This window comes from Schistocerca serialis, chromosome 2 (genome assembly GCF_023864345.2).
Source record: "Schistocerca serialis cubense isolate TAMUIC-IGC-003099 chromosome 2, iqSchSeri2.2, whole genome shotgun sequence".
NCBI lineage: Eukaryota > Metazoa > Arthropoda > Insecta > Orthoptera > Acrididae > Schistocerca > Schistocerca serialis.
The window spans coordinates 569,105,835-569,122,638 of NC_064639.1; the positions used below are offsets into that span (position 1 = coordinate 569,105,835).

Sequence of the window (16,804 nt, forward strand, 5' to 3'; positions counted from 1 at the left end):
TTATATAAACATATATACAAAAACAAAACCTTGTTGAAATATATACCATTCCATCCCGTGACTGCTGTGTGTGTGTTGACCGTATATGTGACACTATTATTTCCATATATTCCTACTCACCTTTCAGCTCTTGTCCTCAAAGAATCATAAAGTGATACAAACATATTCTGCTGTTCTCGGAGTTGGTCACATGTGTGGGACACACATTCCTAATATGTGTGCAAATTTTTGGCAGATGTGTAATATGCCAATGTTTTTAGATGTTGTTATAGCTAGAAATCCAAATAGTTAGCATGAGGTGAGCAGGGATGTCTTTCTGTTTAACTGATTAATTGTTTGGCTTAGTAATGTTGTAAAAGCTGCAGTAGCCCCCTTATGCACGAATCACGTCTGTTGTGTTTCTATAAAAGTAATGTCCAGCAATAATGCAGACAGTTAGTCATCCGTGAAATATGATAAATAGTCCGTGTTGATGTGTCCAGTAAAGTGGCAACCCAGATGTTGACACAAAAGCTAAGCTATTCTCTCGCTGTCATGATTAAAATATCCAATATTTCATTTAAGTTTTCACACTAAAGAAATTTGTGTGATACTTCATTTATCAAAGTAAGAATCACCATTACAATATGCATGAAATAAGTTTATATCACTAAGGAGTGCCTCTTAAAATGAAACATAGGTTTTATACTGGTATACACAATGATCACTCGCTGTCTTACTGTGTTACTCATGATTTAAAAAAGTTCTGCAGTTATTTGTTTTTTAGTTTGATACCATGGCCACTTTAATTCCATAGCTTTGAAAGGTGGTGTCTTTTTCTGGGAAAACTGACAGAGGACACAAGTTTCATCTGCATTAAAAAATTGTACAGTAGCTGAATGGTGCTCCTGTGTGTGTGTGTGTGTGTGTGTGTGTGTGTGTGTGTGTGTGTTTGTTTGTTCGTATGTATCTCTAAATGGTACCAGCTCTGTGTTATTAACCTACCATTACTAGCTTGGGACAGTTTGTACTAAACATCCAAAAAGGTTCTGTGGTGCTCATTACACATTAACAGATTGTACATTTATAGTAGTTACAAATTGTTTGGTAAAGTTTAGTGTCTTAATAATAAGATCCATTGAAAGTGAAAATTACTGCAAGAGTAATAGTGTCATTTTAAACATCAGTACTTTTCCAAACCCATTGAAACATAATGAAAAGAAGCATAGATCAACGAGGACTTAAGAGAGTCACATCTTACGAGCAGGTGAAGGTTTCAGATGCAGCACAAGGTGAACCCAAACCACAGCAAAATAGAAGCTATTCAGGAATATTTTCTGAGAACTTAAATATATAGGGTTCGACATCTCCAGTGGCTCATTCCAGAATGATTGCATTTTATTTGATTTGTGACTTTGATTTATATTTGAGCCTGTATTGCACTGGAAATATCTGCACAATGCTGCCAATGTAGACTGTGTGTAGGTCTTGTTCAGAAACAAACTTTTTACATTCGCTCATGGTACTTGCTGTTAACATTAATGCCAACTTCACTCCCCACTCTCAAGCTTGCCTTGGATACTGCTCTGTTTGGTCTCTGATTTGCTTCAGCATATATGATAGTTATGCATTCACAGTGATACATAGCACATAGCAGTGTGTATAGGTTTACTGATGAAAAGTTGGCTGATATTCACCTCCTGTTAGGGTTCATTGAATACAGTCGAAGAACGGAATTACTACACCATGCTGAGCTGTTCCTGCAGCAAACACATCCACAACACAGTACTTCTACATCATTGTTACACTGTGTTTTCTGTTGTACATTGTAGTGATTGTATGATTGCTGTGAAGTTATTTCCACTAAAACAGAGGCCATTGTTGTAACAAACCAAATAAATTGTCATTATGTTCTTAGTCTATAACTAGCCACAGAAGACCGGGGGACCTTTATGCCACAGTACTCGGGAGGGGGGGGGGGGGGGGGGGAAGCCAACCACCCACCTCTAATTTCACAGATGCATTTTCGATCGCCATGTATCGGAAGGAAGCAAAGAAAATAAGTTGTCATAAGGAGCCAGCATGGCTGGAAGGCACTTAAATTCAAGACAGATTGAGGAGGAGAGACAAATCACTTGTACACCATTTTGAAAGTGATTCAACAGTCTTTATTATGAGGGGAAACACAGATTAAGAGGGAGGAGTCATAGTGTGCAGGCAGTCAAAGTTAGTACAGTTTCAGCCGAGGGATGGCAGAAGAAAGTGAGCAGTACAGACTGATGCGAGAATGATTTTTAAAAAGTGAAATAAACAGCGCAATTATGATATAAGAGGATACTGGAAAAGGAGATGGGAGACAGTAAAAAGAAATAAGAAAGGATAAAAAAAGATGAAAAAGAATATGAAAAAACAGGAGGAGGAAGGGAAAATGAAATAAGAGAGAAACTGAGTAAAAAGAAAATACTAACAATGAAAAAAGTGTATAAACAGACAAATGGGAGGAAGTTTTTTAATGGAATTTAAGTCCAGAAGGGTGGCAGTACATGAAAATAGATGAGAGAGCAAGTTCACATATTTAGAGTGCAGGGAAGTTAGTGCTGAATGGGAGGATCCAAATGGTCCATGTGCTGTAGAAAACACTTGGGTCCATGAAGTCATACTATAAACTTTGCTCAGCAACTTTGCACTTGGTATCCCCAAGACAGGCCACTCTGGGTCCATTTGTATGCTTGGCCACTTAAGTAGTGGCCATTTTATCTTAAAAAAGTGCAGTGAACATGTATTTGTAAAAGGCTTGTATGGCTTCACATTTTGGTTTTTCTTTTTGATTGTATAATTTACCCATGGTGTGAATGGACTAGGTGGTAGTGATTGGCTGCCTGGGGACAAGTTTTACAGCAGGAATGACTGCAATGATAGGAACCATGACATATAGTGCTCTGGGGATGTCAAGGAAAAATATAATTTCAGGCCTTTACTTGAGAAATTCCCAGCCTTAGCCAATGATACATTGAGGCATTCATGTTAGTATAGGGTGACAAGGACGAGATTTTTGGATAGTGGAGCTTTATTTGTTAAAGAGTGGGAAGAAGAAACTTCCTGGAAGAAGTATTAGTGGACAAGACAAGACATGAGGTGTAGTTATGGGAACAGGTACGTTTGCATTGGATGCTTCAGCTATAGGAAAGGATTGTTTTTTGTTTGGGAGGGGGGGGGGGGGTGGCGGCAGCTGTTGTCAGTGTGGAGTTATTGTTTAGATTTATATAGACAAAGTTATGGGCGTGAACTTCTGTGATACGGAGGTTAACATCAAGGAAGATTCTGAAATGGACCAGCTAAATTTCAGTTGGTCTTTGCTGCCTGCCTGCCTTAATCATCAAGTCTCCTGTCAGGTGGTTCCTCTCAACTTCCAGTCTGTGTGACTTACCCTTGCTTACCAACCTTACTAAACATACTCTTTCATCCTTCCTGATGAAGAAACAAAGAATTCTGAAAGCTACAATTTTTTGTTGTTGCTATTAATGTATGTTTCAACAATACTGAAAGAAATTAGGACTCCTGAATGTAAATATAGGAGAGCAATTCTGTCTCCTTATAATCTTAGTTTTTTCCAGTGAGGTATCCTTTGATAAAATTTATGTACTAGTAGTCCACAACAAGTAGTCCAATAATAAAATACCTGCGCAGACCAGATTCTGTTACTGCAGCTACTAGGCATGTATTTTCGTCAATACTGCCCACATTGGAAAGTCCTGGATGGAATATAAACAGGGCAAAAAAATGAAGATAATTACTCACTGTGTGGTTGAGTTGTTATGATGCAGATCCAAGATTAAACTGAAAGCTCAGCTTCCAAGTAATTTCCTGTTCAGAGCTAACAAACAAAACAAAACAAACTCTCATGTATTATGTACATGTGGGTACATTTTTCAGGCATCCTGATGTTGCCAATGTGGGAGGAACAAACAGTGGTGACAGGAACAGAGAGCTAGGCACAGAGGGAGGAGGGTCATCAAGGGACTGGGATAATAATGTGATTGGCGTGAGCTTGCATTAGAGTAGGAAGGGGAATTCTGTGTGAAAGAGCGTGATAGAGCCAAGAAAGAGGAGAGAACAGTGTAGTGCGGTTACATATTAATAATAATTGAAGCGAGGTTATAGATTGATGGATACAGAATCGCATTAAAGTGAAGAAGTCGGTTCAGTGGTGGTGGCTGGGAGGGGGTCACATCGAAACATGTGAAGGTCAGAATTAAACTGGAGCTAGTGCAAATTGAGATGAAGGCAATTGTGGGATTCCAGCTACAGTGGTGGAGGAACAAAATAGTTTAATCCCTGGATGTAATAAAAGATAACTGTTGTATTTCCATTACACCACCTACAGACCAGTTCCTTTCCAACCTTACATATTTTTGCACTATGACTATATAATTCATGTACATTCTTAATGACATTATGTATAGAGCCACACAGAAAATAGTTACCATATTGAGAGTACCTATTGCAGCATATAATGAGAAACATTGCAGATGTGAGAGCAGCTAGTTCATGATGCTGGATAATAATGTTTTTGTAAAATACTTTCAGTGGTTGATGCACTGTACAAAATAGTAAACTTAAATGATAGTTCTTGTCGCAACTACCCCTAAACTTAATCACAGAGGAAGTGCAATAGCCACCATACCACCTTCTTTTATTCAATAGAGAATATTGCAATAAAAGTGCTAACAACTGTAGCTGTACATTTTGCCTAAAGTTTCCATTTCCGGTAATTACTCACGTGTGTGTAATGGACAGTATATTATCATGTTCAATTACTGTAAGATGTTGATTTAATAAGTATAAGTTCTGTTACGTTGATTATTCCAAGAGAACTCCAAAAGGGAGTGATAAATCTATAAATTTCGTTTCTGCTAATGAGAAATGGAAACTTTGTGCAGATGTGCCTCACTATGAGAGCACATATCTGTATTCTAAATTACAACAGTTATTATGATACATGGACCATTATATAGTGATCTTATTTTTCTTTTTCTCTTTTTCTTCTTTTCTTGTAGTCCATGCACCTAACTATCCTCTGCTCGATGGTTTGGGTAGGTGTTTATATATCAAAATAACTTTGCTACGTGATACGTGGTTGTTATTTGTGGTTTGCTGGAGTTGTAAAATTAACAGATTTTCATGAATGTTTTGTGATTGTGGGTAATCAGTAAAGATTTGGCATTTTGTTTTTGTTTTTTTTTTTTTTTTTTTTTTAAATAATGCATTGTGCAGTTCTCTGCTTTATTATTCTTGTATCATAGACAGCTGTCTTTGATAAATTTCAATGCTGCATTGACTTGTATTTTAAGAGACTGTCATAGAATATTGGTCATTCATTGGAATGTAAGCTTTTAGTATGTTTAATTTTATTCTCATTCAGTCTTCACATCATTTTATTTAAAACTGGTTTATGGGTGGATTATGAGTTTAAACTAAATGTATCTTTGTACTTTGCAATATAACTTGTGTTTCTTTTTTTAGTACATTTAACACTTTCCGGTCATGGTACACTAGCATTGCTATGCTTACTCCAGTAGTTTCAGCAGTTGTACACATTTCTCACAATACTGCATTAGTTTTTCTTGGTATACAAAGGTACCTATTTACTGAATTGAGTATATTGGTGTTGATATTTGCATATTCAGTTTTTCACATAGTGCATATTTACATATGGATGTTACAAAAAACCTGTGCTACAGGTATAACTCAGGAATTTGTGCACAGTGTGTACAGAAATTAGTTTTAGGAAAAAAATTGTTTAATTTTCTTTGTGATTTCTCCAATTATGTGGTCTAATAGATCTGTAAATAATGTGATTTGATGTAATTAGAAAATCACAAACATAAATGAAGTTCTTCCCACCACTGTTCTGGTGACCTTCTTCACAATTTTGTCAGGTATCCAGGTCATTTTATTTTAATTTTTTTAAATTTGAAATAGGAAGCAGTTACTGCAGGAAGGGGAATTTTGTATCCCCATAGAGTCCATAAGCAGTGACCAGAAAGTGTTAACAGGTTACAGGTTATGAAACAGATAATATTTCACTTTTCTGTTGGTATTAATTCTGCCAGGACAGAAACAACAAAGCAAGTAAATGACAGTCTCTTCTTGAAGATCATCTCAGCAACGGCTATAGCTACATGTTACTTCATGCATTATTCTTTGTCATGACCATTATACCAACCTGAATGATACCAGTGCTGTAAAATTAAAGCAAAATGAATTTCTTCTTATAATGTGTGAAACTGCATGTTTTTCACAATTCTGTTAACACTTTGTATGATATTTACAGGAGTGTGATGCCATTTGCAGTAATACAGCATTTTTTGCATAATAAATCAATCTTCAGCATGTTCGTGGGTAGAAAACAAATAATAAGTGGCATGAGAATGACACCAGTGCACAGCATTAAAAGTTGTGTGATGAGTGAAATCCGTTTTTGTAGCATGGTTTTTGTAGTACTTTAATATACTAATGATTTGGAAGGCAATCTTTCACTTGCGCACCACATGAATTAAGATTAGTCTCTTCCATAGCACTGTAGCAGTGATTAAGCTGTAAGTACAAAAGTAAAGTCAAATACTTGTATGCACAGTGTTTCAGAGTCCACTGAACAGTGGGAACAGTCATATTTTAGAAAAAGAGAAACACGGATTTGGCTGAAGTAGCAATAACAATGATCTACAGAGGAAGAGGATACTGTCTGCTAGATAAAACATTGATGTGCTCATGAAAGATTCATGTATTAATTTCGTATGCTTCAATCCTGATAAGATAGAAGGATGCAGGGGGATGTAGAGGGGGGGGGGGGGGGGGAGTGAGAGTAGGGATAAGTAACCCTGCAGTACATAATTATCCAGATACCTGTCGGTATTAGCATCTTTTTGACTTGGTTCTGGTACTGAACCATGAAAATTTTGAGCCTGTTTAATAAGTCAACTTATTTTTACACAAAATTTTTTGCTTTGTAGTGTTCTCCCATCACCTTTCTCCTTCTCAAGTAAATAGGAGCACAAACTCATTTTGGCATTGTGTTGATAATTTTACATGCTGCAGTGGGTATGTGGCTATCATTCAACATAATCTGTTTATACAGCCAAAGAAATGACGACTTCTTATAAGTAGATAAGACTGAAAGTTGACATCACACTCCTGTACTGAACTGTGTGTGCACATTCCATATACAAATTCATGCATTTTTAAATTCACAATTTGCAAAGTGCATAGACCATTGGCAGTTCTGAAATATTTAAACAGTGTTCACAGAAAAGTAATGAAGTGACCTGCTACTTCATCTTTCTTAATACTACACTGCATTTCTACATACTGCATGGGAGTTACATTTTTCCATATCTTCAGAATACAGTATACATACTGGAATACTGTTAAAAGCTGAAGAGTAATGCATGTTTTTAATAAGAGGTATAGTTGGAGTAGGAATGCTATTTTAATCACTTGACCTCTGTTTGTTTAACTAGCATTTGTATTAATATTGCTTATTTCATGTTATTATGTTACTAATAAAGTTGAAATTGCTTACTTTTTATTATTGAATCATTAATGTATGTGCAGTTTCACTACATTCAGTCACACTTAAAGTTACTATGGAAAGTTTATGCTCAAGAAATACAATTAATTTGGTTTGGTATACTTCTGTAATTTGTTCAATTATTTTTTATTTTTTGAAGGTTTGTTATGTGTGTGTCTGTAGCAGTTGGCCGGTTCACATAATATTATTAAAATGGGGGGGTGTCTTTGTTTGTTGTTGGACTTGGTAACTTAATACTAATGTTGGCTTACTTTGTCTCATAGGCATTCCTATTTACTGAAAAGAGATTCAGATTTTTTAAAAAAAGAACTTGTGTCTAATGATTTGTATATGTATGGGGGGCGGGGGGGGGGGGGGGGGGGGGGGGAAGAAGGAATCAGAGTTTAGAAGTTAGTGCAAGAGTATACTTTCATACAGTACTTTCTGATATTAAGCAATTGCTTTTAAAATTCAGCACTGATGAAGGTTCATAATCACAATAGATGAATTAATTTCAGTAGCTACAGTCACTATTGGCTGATATTGTTATTGCAGTTATTCTTACTAATATGAAAGTAATACTGTTTGTATGATCATAAATCTGCAAAATTTCTTCATTTCATATCAACCTATATTAATTCCCAAATATGCCAAGTAGCACAATGCAGTGATCTGGTTGTTATTTTCTTAGGAAAATTCATGAAAAAAAACTGGGACCACCTACAAGCCTTGAGTATTGCTGTTCGTACAGATCCTTATATTAGTGATTAAATCTCTTATTCACAAATAGTTCTCCATGTTTTGTTAATTTGCTCTTGATACTCCTCACTTATTATATGCTTTCTATCTCTGTCATATCATTCACAAATAGCAGTTGCTGAGGAAGTATGTTATAGTGTTACCAGTTAATGAGTACTCGTAATGAGTTTTCTCTAGAAAGTGGTGGAGGTACACCACCTCTGCATGTATGAAACATCCCTGTACCCACAAATGCAAATATCCTTTGAGAGTGCTGTGTAAGCTACTGTGGCTTCAACTGTGTAAACTGTAAGACCTTATTCAAAAATAACAGTTCCTGGTAGTATGAAATGCTGCATCATATTGTAAAATGGGGATCTCCAAGACAAGGAGCTCTTCCTCCCCAGCTTGTTTGCATAACCATTTTGCAAACTGGCATTGAGTGCCATTCCTCACGTCATTTTATTGTGGAATCGCAATAGCAGTTACGAGCTCCTGTAGTGAAGAAACTTGTGTAGCCATTGGTGAATATAATTAATTTTATAATAATTCCTCTCCTTCCCTCAGACACTGCACCGTCTCTTGTTTCTTTTTTAAGTGTTCATTGTGACATGCATTTCATATTTTGTTACATTTTATGTAAGCACATGTTCTTGGACATTGTTCTTGGCAGGAACAATAATGCTCATATATTTTATCTTTAAATTCTTCTTTGTGGCATCTGCATGTTTTAATTGCAAATATGCCAAGGTTGTTTTATGACTCATCTTCCAAATTCTTAAATGTGAACGTTATTTATATCATCTTTTTATATACAGCACAAATGTTTGTAAAAACTATTGTTCAAAGTAATTCTTACAATCTTCAGTGAAAGTGAGACTGAAATAATAGAACTATTCTATTCTGTGCATTCTCCACAAAGGATCGCTTTCATACAGTCAATTCTCTTCTTGGAGGGACACTGCAAGGCCCTGATTAAGATCATGTTGGATTCAAGCCAGTCAGCTCAAGAACTGAGTTCTATTGTGCCGTTATGCAATTTCACACCCCTCTGCTACCATATTTATTATATTGCACCTTTGGCGTATTTAGTTGCTATTACCTATTCAACAACCTTCTCAGGGACCACATTCAGTAATGAAGAATTTATTTGAGTTTGTATTGATTATTTCTTCAACTGAAGAACAGCCACCTACTTAAAGTGTGAAATTGAAAAAGTCTCTGTTATTGAAGGTGTAACACAAATAAGATGATTATTTTACACATTATTTCTTGTGCTTTTGACTTCCCGTTCTCCAAATGATACTTTCTTTAGAGCATTGCGTCCACAACACCTGATCTTCTGAAACTCTTATATACTGTATTCTGGTCATAAGTATGATGTTTCTGTTCAGTTTTTATATTTCTTGCATTATCACTTATTATTATTATTATCACTATTGATAGTACTGTTATTAATATTATTGGTATTAAAAGTAATGCAGTTGTGTTTAGATATTTCTGTCTGTTGGGAAAATGGGAGAATCTGTGGTGTTTTTGGTAGATGTCATTGTATTTGTTAGCCCCTGTCTCTTTGTGTCTTTGTTGTCTGCATATGGGGACAGGCTTCTGGATAAATAATTTGTACTGTGGAATTTCTGTTAAGTTGGTCTTGGGTGTAGATTTAAATTTTTGTGGACAAGGGCAAGGAATTACAGTCTGATAAATGTCTTCTAAATTAGTACATCAAAACTAATTATTTTCTGTAGAATCTCTTTGTGACTGCTTCTTTAAAATAACTATGGACTTTGAATATGAAGCTAAATTTGAAATCTCTTTTTAAAGTACTGCACCAATTTTGAAAATTTATTTCTTTTTGTCTCCATAGAATTGATACCAAGACCAGCAAGATCCTGTGAAGACCCACCACTTTACTTAACACTGAGAATGGGGAAACCATTAAATAAAAAGATTCCAAAGTCAACCCCCATTATGTCATATGGGAAAAAGAAAATGAGGCCAGAATACTGGTTCAGTGTACCCAGGAACAGGCAAGTATTAGAGGTTTTTGAGCATGAGTTTTCATTAATTTTATACATAATTGAGAATTCAAAAGTTTTTTTAATGTGCAGTTGTCACACATGAAATGTATAATCAATGTAACATATAGGGAAGACTGTTTTACAGCTGTGTGCTGGATGAGGACTCAAACCTGGGGCCTTCAGGTTTTGGAGGGAAGTGCTCTGCCAACAGAACTATCCAAGCATGATACATGTTCCATTCTCACAGCTTTATTTTTGCCAGTACCTCGTCTCCTAACTTCCAAACTTCACAGAAGCTCTCCTGCAGAACTTAAAATGCTAGCACTCCTGGGAGAAAGGATATTGTGGGGACACTGCTTATTCATAGCCTGGGGTATGGTTTCCAGAATGAATTTTCACTCTGAAGTGGAATGTGTGCTGATGTGAAACTCCCTGCAGATTATGTAGGAGAACTGCTGTAAGGTTTGGAAGGTAGGTGGAAGTAAAACAGTGACGAAGGGTCATGGGTCATGTTTGGGTAGCTCAGGTGGGTATAGCACTTGCCCTCAAAAGGCAAAGATCTCACATTTGAGTCCTGATTTGTTGCACAGTTTTAATCTACCAGGAAGTTTTATTTTTTTAAAATTGTTGCCCTGTACTTTCGACATGAGAAGGAAATGTGAACTTTAGTCAATCTTATGCCACGTCCTTTATGTATTGGGAATGTATTTCTTTAAATATCATGTATCTCATTATTACCTTGTTTGTATAGTTTGTGGTAAAAACGTGTATATTTGCAGGGTTGATGAACTGTACAGTTTCCTGATGCTGTGGATCCCCCATCTTTACGGTGACCTGGAAGAAATAGACTTCAAATCACGTGGTTATGAGTTAGTGGAATCAGATACAGAACTCTGGGATGATGAAGTTGGAGATGGAAATGGTCGAACAGGAGATAGTAGGTCTCGGTCAGGCAGTGATGGTGATGCAGAATTGGGGGAACTGACACGTGAATCGTGGGAGGTAAGTCATACATCTCCAGTGTTTCTTGTAGTACACAAACCTGTTGGCCCTCTGATTAGACTATTATTGTTGGGGAGACCTGCTGAAGTCACCAAAGTTCTATCCCATGCTTAAAATTTATATTTTTAAATATGATTGTATCTGAGGGGTTGAATTGGGTCATAAACACCACTAGTAAAAACATTGTTATCTTTAGCCATAAAGTCTTAATAGACTCTGAAGAGGTGATTCATACCCAATACCTTGTATATGGGTGTAACAATATGTCACCTTAACAAACACACATTAGCTACAGGGAGATGTAGCATTACATGATCAGTCTGTGAGACTTGACTTGCAATCTTTAAAAAAATTCTAGCTTATATTGGTGGGAAAATATTCTTACATAAAATATATGTATTTAATGTTATAATATGTGGAAATAAAACAAGTAGCAACATGCAGTTGATAGAAACTTAAGCTTAAAGGAAACAGCAAGTTAAAAAATGTGGTATAAAAATTTGCTTGGATACTTAAAGCAAGAGGGGCACAGAATATAAACGAAAATGATAATCAAACTTTGAAATTCATTGAGACAGAGATTTGTATCGTAGATCACAGTGGAACTTAGCTCAGCCTATCCCCTTTCTCTAACTTTGACTAACTGGTGGTGATTACCATCTCTTACACCTGTCTCCAGATTTCACTCCTGTTCAGATTTCTCAGTTCAGGTTTCATAGCTTATAATTCTATCAAGTTTCTGCTTTGCTTCTTATGTTATTTCCACAAAGCACTTCAATATACGCTATCTGATGGAAAACGTGAAGCTCCCAGAAGACACGGTCAGAAATATAAGTAATTTCCTACACACATACAACATGGGTGGGTATGAACTTGTAAATGATGAGTTGCAGTTCTCTTTGACAGGTAGAATGGCCGCCAGAGTGTTGTAGCATTGTTTGTGTTTAGTGTTGTTACCAGACTCCGTAGGGTATATAAAGGGTGTGAACAGCCACAGATGTTGTATGATCACTGGGTGAAGGACATGGAAATGCCATGTTATCATGCAGGACACTGTTATCAGCACCTGACAAGAATTTGAAAGGGCTCTCATTGTGGGCCTCTGTTTAGCCGGCTAGTCGACTTGTGCAATATTGAGATATTTGGGGCATTCAGATGTGACGGTAGCCCAGTTTAGACTGTATGGGAACGTGAGGGCAGGAACACTACTCTAGGTTCCAATTGACCATCATGTCTGACCACCAGTAGGGAGGATCACCTTGTTGTATGCCAAGTACATTGTAGCACCTTCACATCAGCAGCTGCCATCTGAGAGAAAATTATGGACTGTCTGTGGCATTCTGTGAGATCCCACGACATACTCCGAAACTAACAGCAGCCAGACCAGGAAGTTACCATTCCATGCATATGCTACCATTAAAACAACAACACAGATGGCTGCACTTAGAGTGATGCCATGACTGGAAAGCATGGACTGCCAATAAATGGCATAACATTGTGTTAAACTATGGATCACAGTTCTGCACTACCCCAGATGAGCCTTGTTGGCAAGAATGATGGCAACATGGATAGAGGTGTCACATTTTTCTAACATGTTGGAGAGGCACAACTGTGTTACTCCTTGGGTCATGAAGTGGCTGGCTGTAGAGTATGATTTCAGATCACTGCTGATAGTGATTCAGAGAACTCCGACAGCACAGCGGTATGTCACGAACATCCATGTGTTATCTCTTGTGTGACATACTCGTGGGGTTATTTTTCGTCAGTACACACATGACATTTCCGTCTGTGAACTATCTGTGTGATGTTGCGGTACTGTCATGGCCAACAAGATCCCTAGATCTGTCTCCAGTGGAATCTGAATGGGACCAGCTCAGACACAAACTCAGTCGCAGTGCCAGTATCCAGGATATCGAGGACTGGTAACAACAGTTTTGGATTAACTTGCCTCAGAAGAAGGCACAATGGCTTAGACACCCTTCCTAACCTACTCCGTATGTGCATCCAGGCCACAGGGAGGCCACTGTCATACTGGTAAGAGGGCTCATACTGCCAAGTACTTCATAAATTTGACTTCCCACTGAAATAAATCATATACTGTCTCAACCCATTAAATTTTATTTTGTTTCCTCTTCCTCTTCTATGTGCTTCACTTTTTGTGTCAGGCAGTGTATGTATAGCAACTTTCCCTATTAACAACATAATTTTGCTTGTATTTTTATATAGCTGCATTTCTGTTTGTTTTTCACTCTTCATCTGTAAGTTGTTCGAAAAAATACCACTCTGGCAAGGGAAGGTGATTATACATACCATTATATTTGGAGCTTTTGTAAACTAAAAAGTAAGACCCAGAAGAAAAATTTTAGTGGTGGTTTTTCAGTTCCCAGAAACTATTTTAGGGATGTTGATTACCTCTTCTATGTCTATCTTTTGATAGCTTCATGAAAGTTAGCTAGTTTCCTGGATGTGTGTTCAGTTGGATCATTCACTTTGGCACTTTAACTTGCAGATGTGTTTTCCAATGTTACAGTGTGAAATATTTGTTTACTTCAGCTGCAGTTTTGCAAAATATTATGAAAGCTTTGTTTTAGAATGCAGTTTTGCAATATGGCTTTGGAAAGCATTTGACCTTTTTTGTGTTATGGGGATGGATTTGGAGCATGCTGAATAACTGGCAAAGCATCTGGAAAGTAATTCAAGCAACTTTTAGAAATAATTTAACATGCTTCATACTGCTTGTCTGAATGATACAACAATTAACTAGTTATTAAAAAATCTATGAGGGTTATTACATAAAGTAACAATTTTTCATCTCACTGTAGAGCAGGCATCTTCAGATACATACCATAATTTTCAGCTGCTTTTACCTAGAAATTTGAATGAACACGTCAAAAAGAGCTTTTGCTAATAAAAGTCTTTTTTTGGAGGAGAAACAAGTTTCTTATTATATTGAAACCATTGATTTTGTTGTAAATTGAATTTAATTTTCATTAAATGACTTTGTTTCCCGTTAAGTGTTAATAAAATTTAATATTACTTGAATGGATTATGAGAATGTTCACACTCGTGTGCTTATGAAACGTCAATAATGTTTTTATGAATGTGCATGGAATGCATGTTCCTTTCCTTCATCTGAATTATATCTTGTGTGTTTGTAAACATACTGCACATTATATTTTAATAGTGACCGACCAGCACAGTTGGAAGTACAGTGATAACCTAATTTAGCTGTCTGTATCAGGATGTGTAACAGCAACCAGCTGTAAGTACATAGTACTTCAGATGGAATAATATTTAAAGCTGAATATGGCAAAACTTCATTCCCTTGCAGATTTAAAAATCTTAATTCATCTCAGTGGTACAAACAAAACGGATCTAAGCTTTGGCAGTAGGTTTTTCTTTCTTTCTGTGATGATTTTATACGGTTTCAGAGAGCTTCTGAACTCATTTACACATTTTACTGTATCAAGAGCTGTTGCTTTTCATCAGAAAAACCACACACACACACACACACACACACACACACACACACACACTTGTGTGAGAATAATTTTAAGAATATTTTTTGTGTGTGAGTTTTTAATTGTTTGTGGAAAAATTAATTGTAAATAATTATTTCTCATAATTTGGTGAAAGCTTTTATGCATCAGCACCTTAAATGATGAGGTTTCACTGTGCAGATAGCACTAAGTGAAAAAGAAGTTACATTTCCCACTTTTAAATTTATAGTTTTCATCTGAAGATGGCTGTTTGTAGACAGTGTTACAATAACTTCTTTTTCTTATTGGCTGCATTTTCAATTTCCAAAAAACTTTAGGCACTACACTGTCTCATAATGAAATGGCAATTTTCCAATTTATAGAATGGAGTTACCTTACGTATTGTTGAAATACTGTTCAAGACAGAATTAATATCATTCTGTTTAGACAGTAGGAAAAAGTGAAGAAATGAAATTCAGCTTTTCTCAAGATTAATTTGAATCATATTTATGTCACTGAGAGTTTTGAATTCAGGTAGATGGTATTGCCAAATTATGAAGGCAATAGCTTAAATGGCATTTCACTATGAGTCAGTGACGGTTCTTCTACCCACAAAGAATGCCATTTTTTGCTAAAGAGAATGTGTTTTCTTTTACTTTGACTTTGTCTTTTACTAATTCTTTACTTGTTCTAGTTTTAAAAATTATACTGCTGAATGGCTCTTTCAGTAATTTATCTCTAGTGGTTTATGATAACTGTGATGGCTAATGTCTTGTATTGGGATCTGGCAGGTGATCAAGGCCCCATATGTTAAGCTGTACAGTATCTTGAAGACTGTGTCTTCCGAATCTGAGCCAGTTGAGGAGGTGGGCACAGCTGGCCTTGGAAGTGTGTTGGTTGTATTGCTGCCATAAAATGTGCCAGAATTTTGACCCCTGGTTAATGCTGATAATTTTTCTAGATTAACTTTCTTGTACTTTATGCATTCATTGCAGTTCAAAAGGGCATTTTTTTATATTTTGAATATCACTGTAGATAAAAGAAAAAATCATTATTTTAAACTCTGTTGGCAGACCTTTTTTGGCAGCTGGATACAATACACACTCTGAATTAATAGATGTTTTGCTTTAGAATAGTCAGTAGAAGTGGACTTTAGCAGTTGAGTTTAGTAGTATTGGAATCGGGTGTATTTGTCATGTAGGTTTTGTACTTAGTTTTACACATTCTGTGCACATTTCACTGTTGAAGTTAGCAAGGCACCCTGCACAAAGTACACCTTTCCAGCACAGTGCACTATTTGGTAGTATGCAACATTTTGCAATTATATAAAATGGCAGTTACTAATGAAAGATACTCACAAGGTCAAAAGATGCAACCTGTCGGTTGAAATTTGCTATTACTGTTGGTATACTTACCTGTTACATGTAAGCTTAAGCGAAATTTGTTTCTGGCCTCTTGTAAGCGCATTATAATGTGATATTATATTTGAATCAAACTAGAGACATTTTGGAGTGGATAATCGCATATGATCTAACTAAATGTATTGCGAACTCTCCCTGTTATCAGTTAACATAAATCCTATGTACAGTAATGAAAACTGCAGCTTGAGAAAGAACTGCAGTTTGGAAATTTTATTGATACCATAGCACCTGAAACATGTTCCATGCAATTTAGATTGCATAGTCAGTTGAACTAAAAACAATTAGTTGCTGAACATATTTCCTGATATGTTAGGAAAATTAATGTTGGCAAGAAGTATTTTCAGGCAGTGCTGACACTCAGTTAATAATGTGATATTGTTGTGAATGAGTAAGTAACATGCATATAACAGTAATAAAAATGCCTCCCTAATGAAGAGTTTTAATGTGAACTATTTTGGAATATGTGAAAACCATTTGCAGTATAAAAAAAATATAAGACGACGTTTGGGATCATCAATTAATATCCACTGACAGATATGTTGACTGCAAAATATGCTGTTAAAATAAGTCATTCCTATGGCGATATTTTGTGAC

General features: G+C 36.2%; 1 protein-coding gene across 10 annotated transcripts in view; it reads left to right on the forward strand.

Annotated features, from left to right (window-relative positions):
• Window positions 1-16,804, forward strand: part of LOC126457568 (nuclear receptor coactivator 7) — a 799,075-nt gene that overhangs the window by 608,756 nt on the left and 173,515 nt on the right. For 8 of the 10 annotated variants that reach the window (XM_050093982.1, XM_050093984.1, XM_050093986.1 and 5 more), the window contains 3 exons: window positions 10,155-10,317; window positions 11,088-11,310; window positions 15,581-15,655. In XM_050093982.1, coding sequence (XP_049949939.1) covers window positions 10,155-10,317; window positions 11,088-11,310; window positions 15,581-15,655 — 461 coding nt within the window. The remainder of the gene's footprint in view (window positions 1-10,154; window positions 10,318-11,087; window positions 11,311-15,580; window positions 15,656-16,804) is intronic. The other 2 variants (XM_050093983.1, XM_050093985.1) reach the window with 1 other exon arrangement.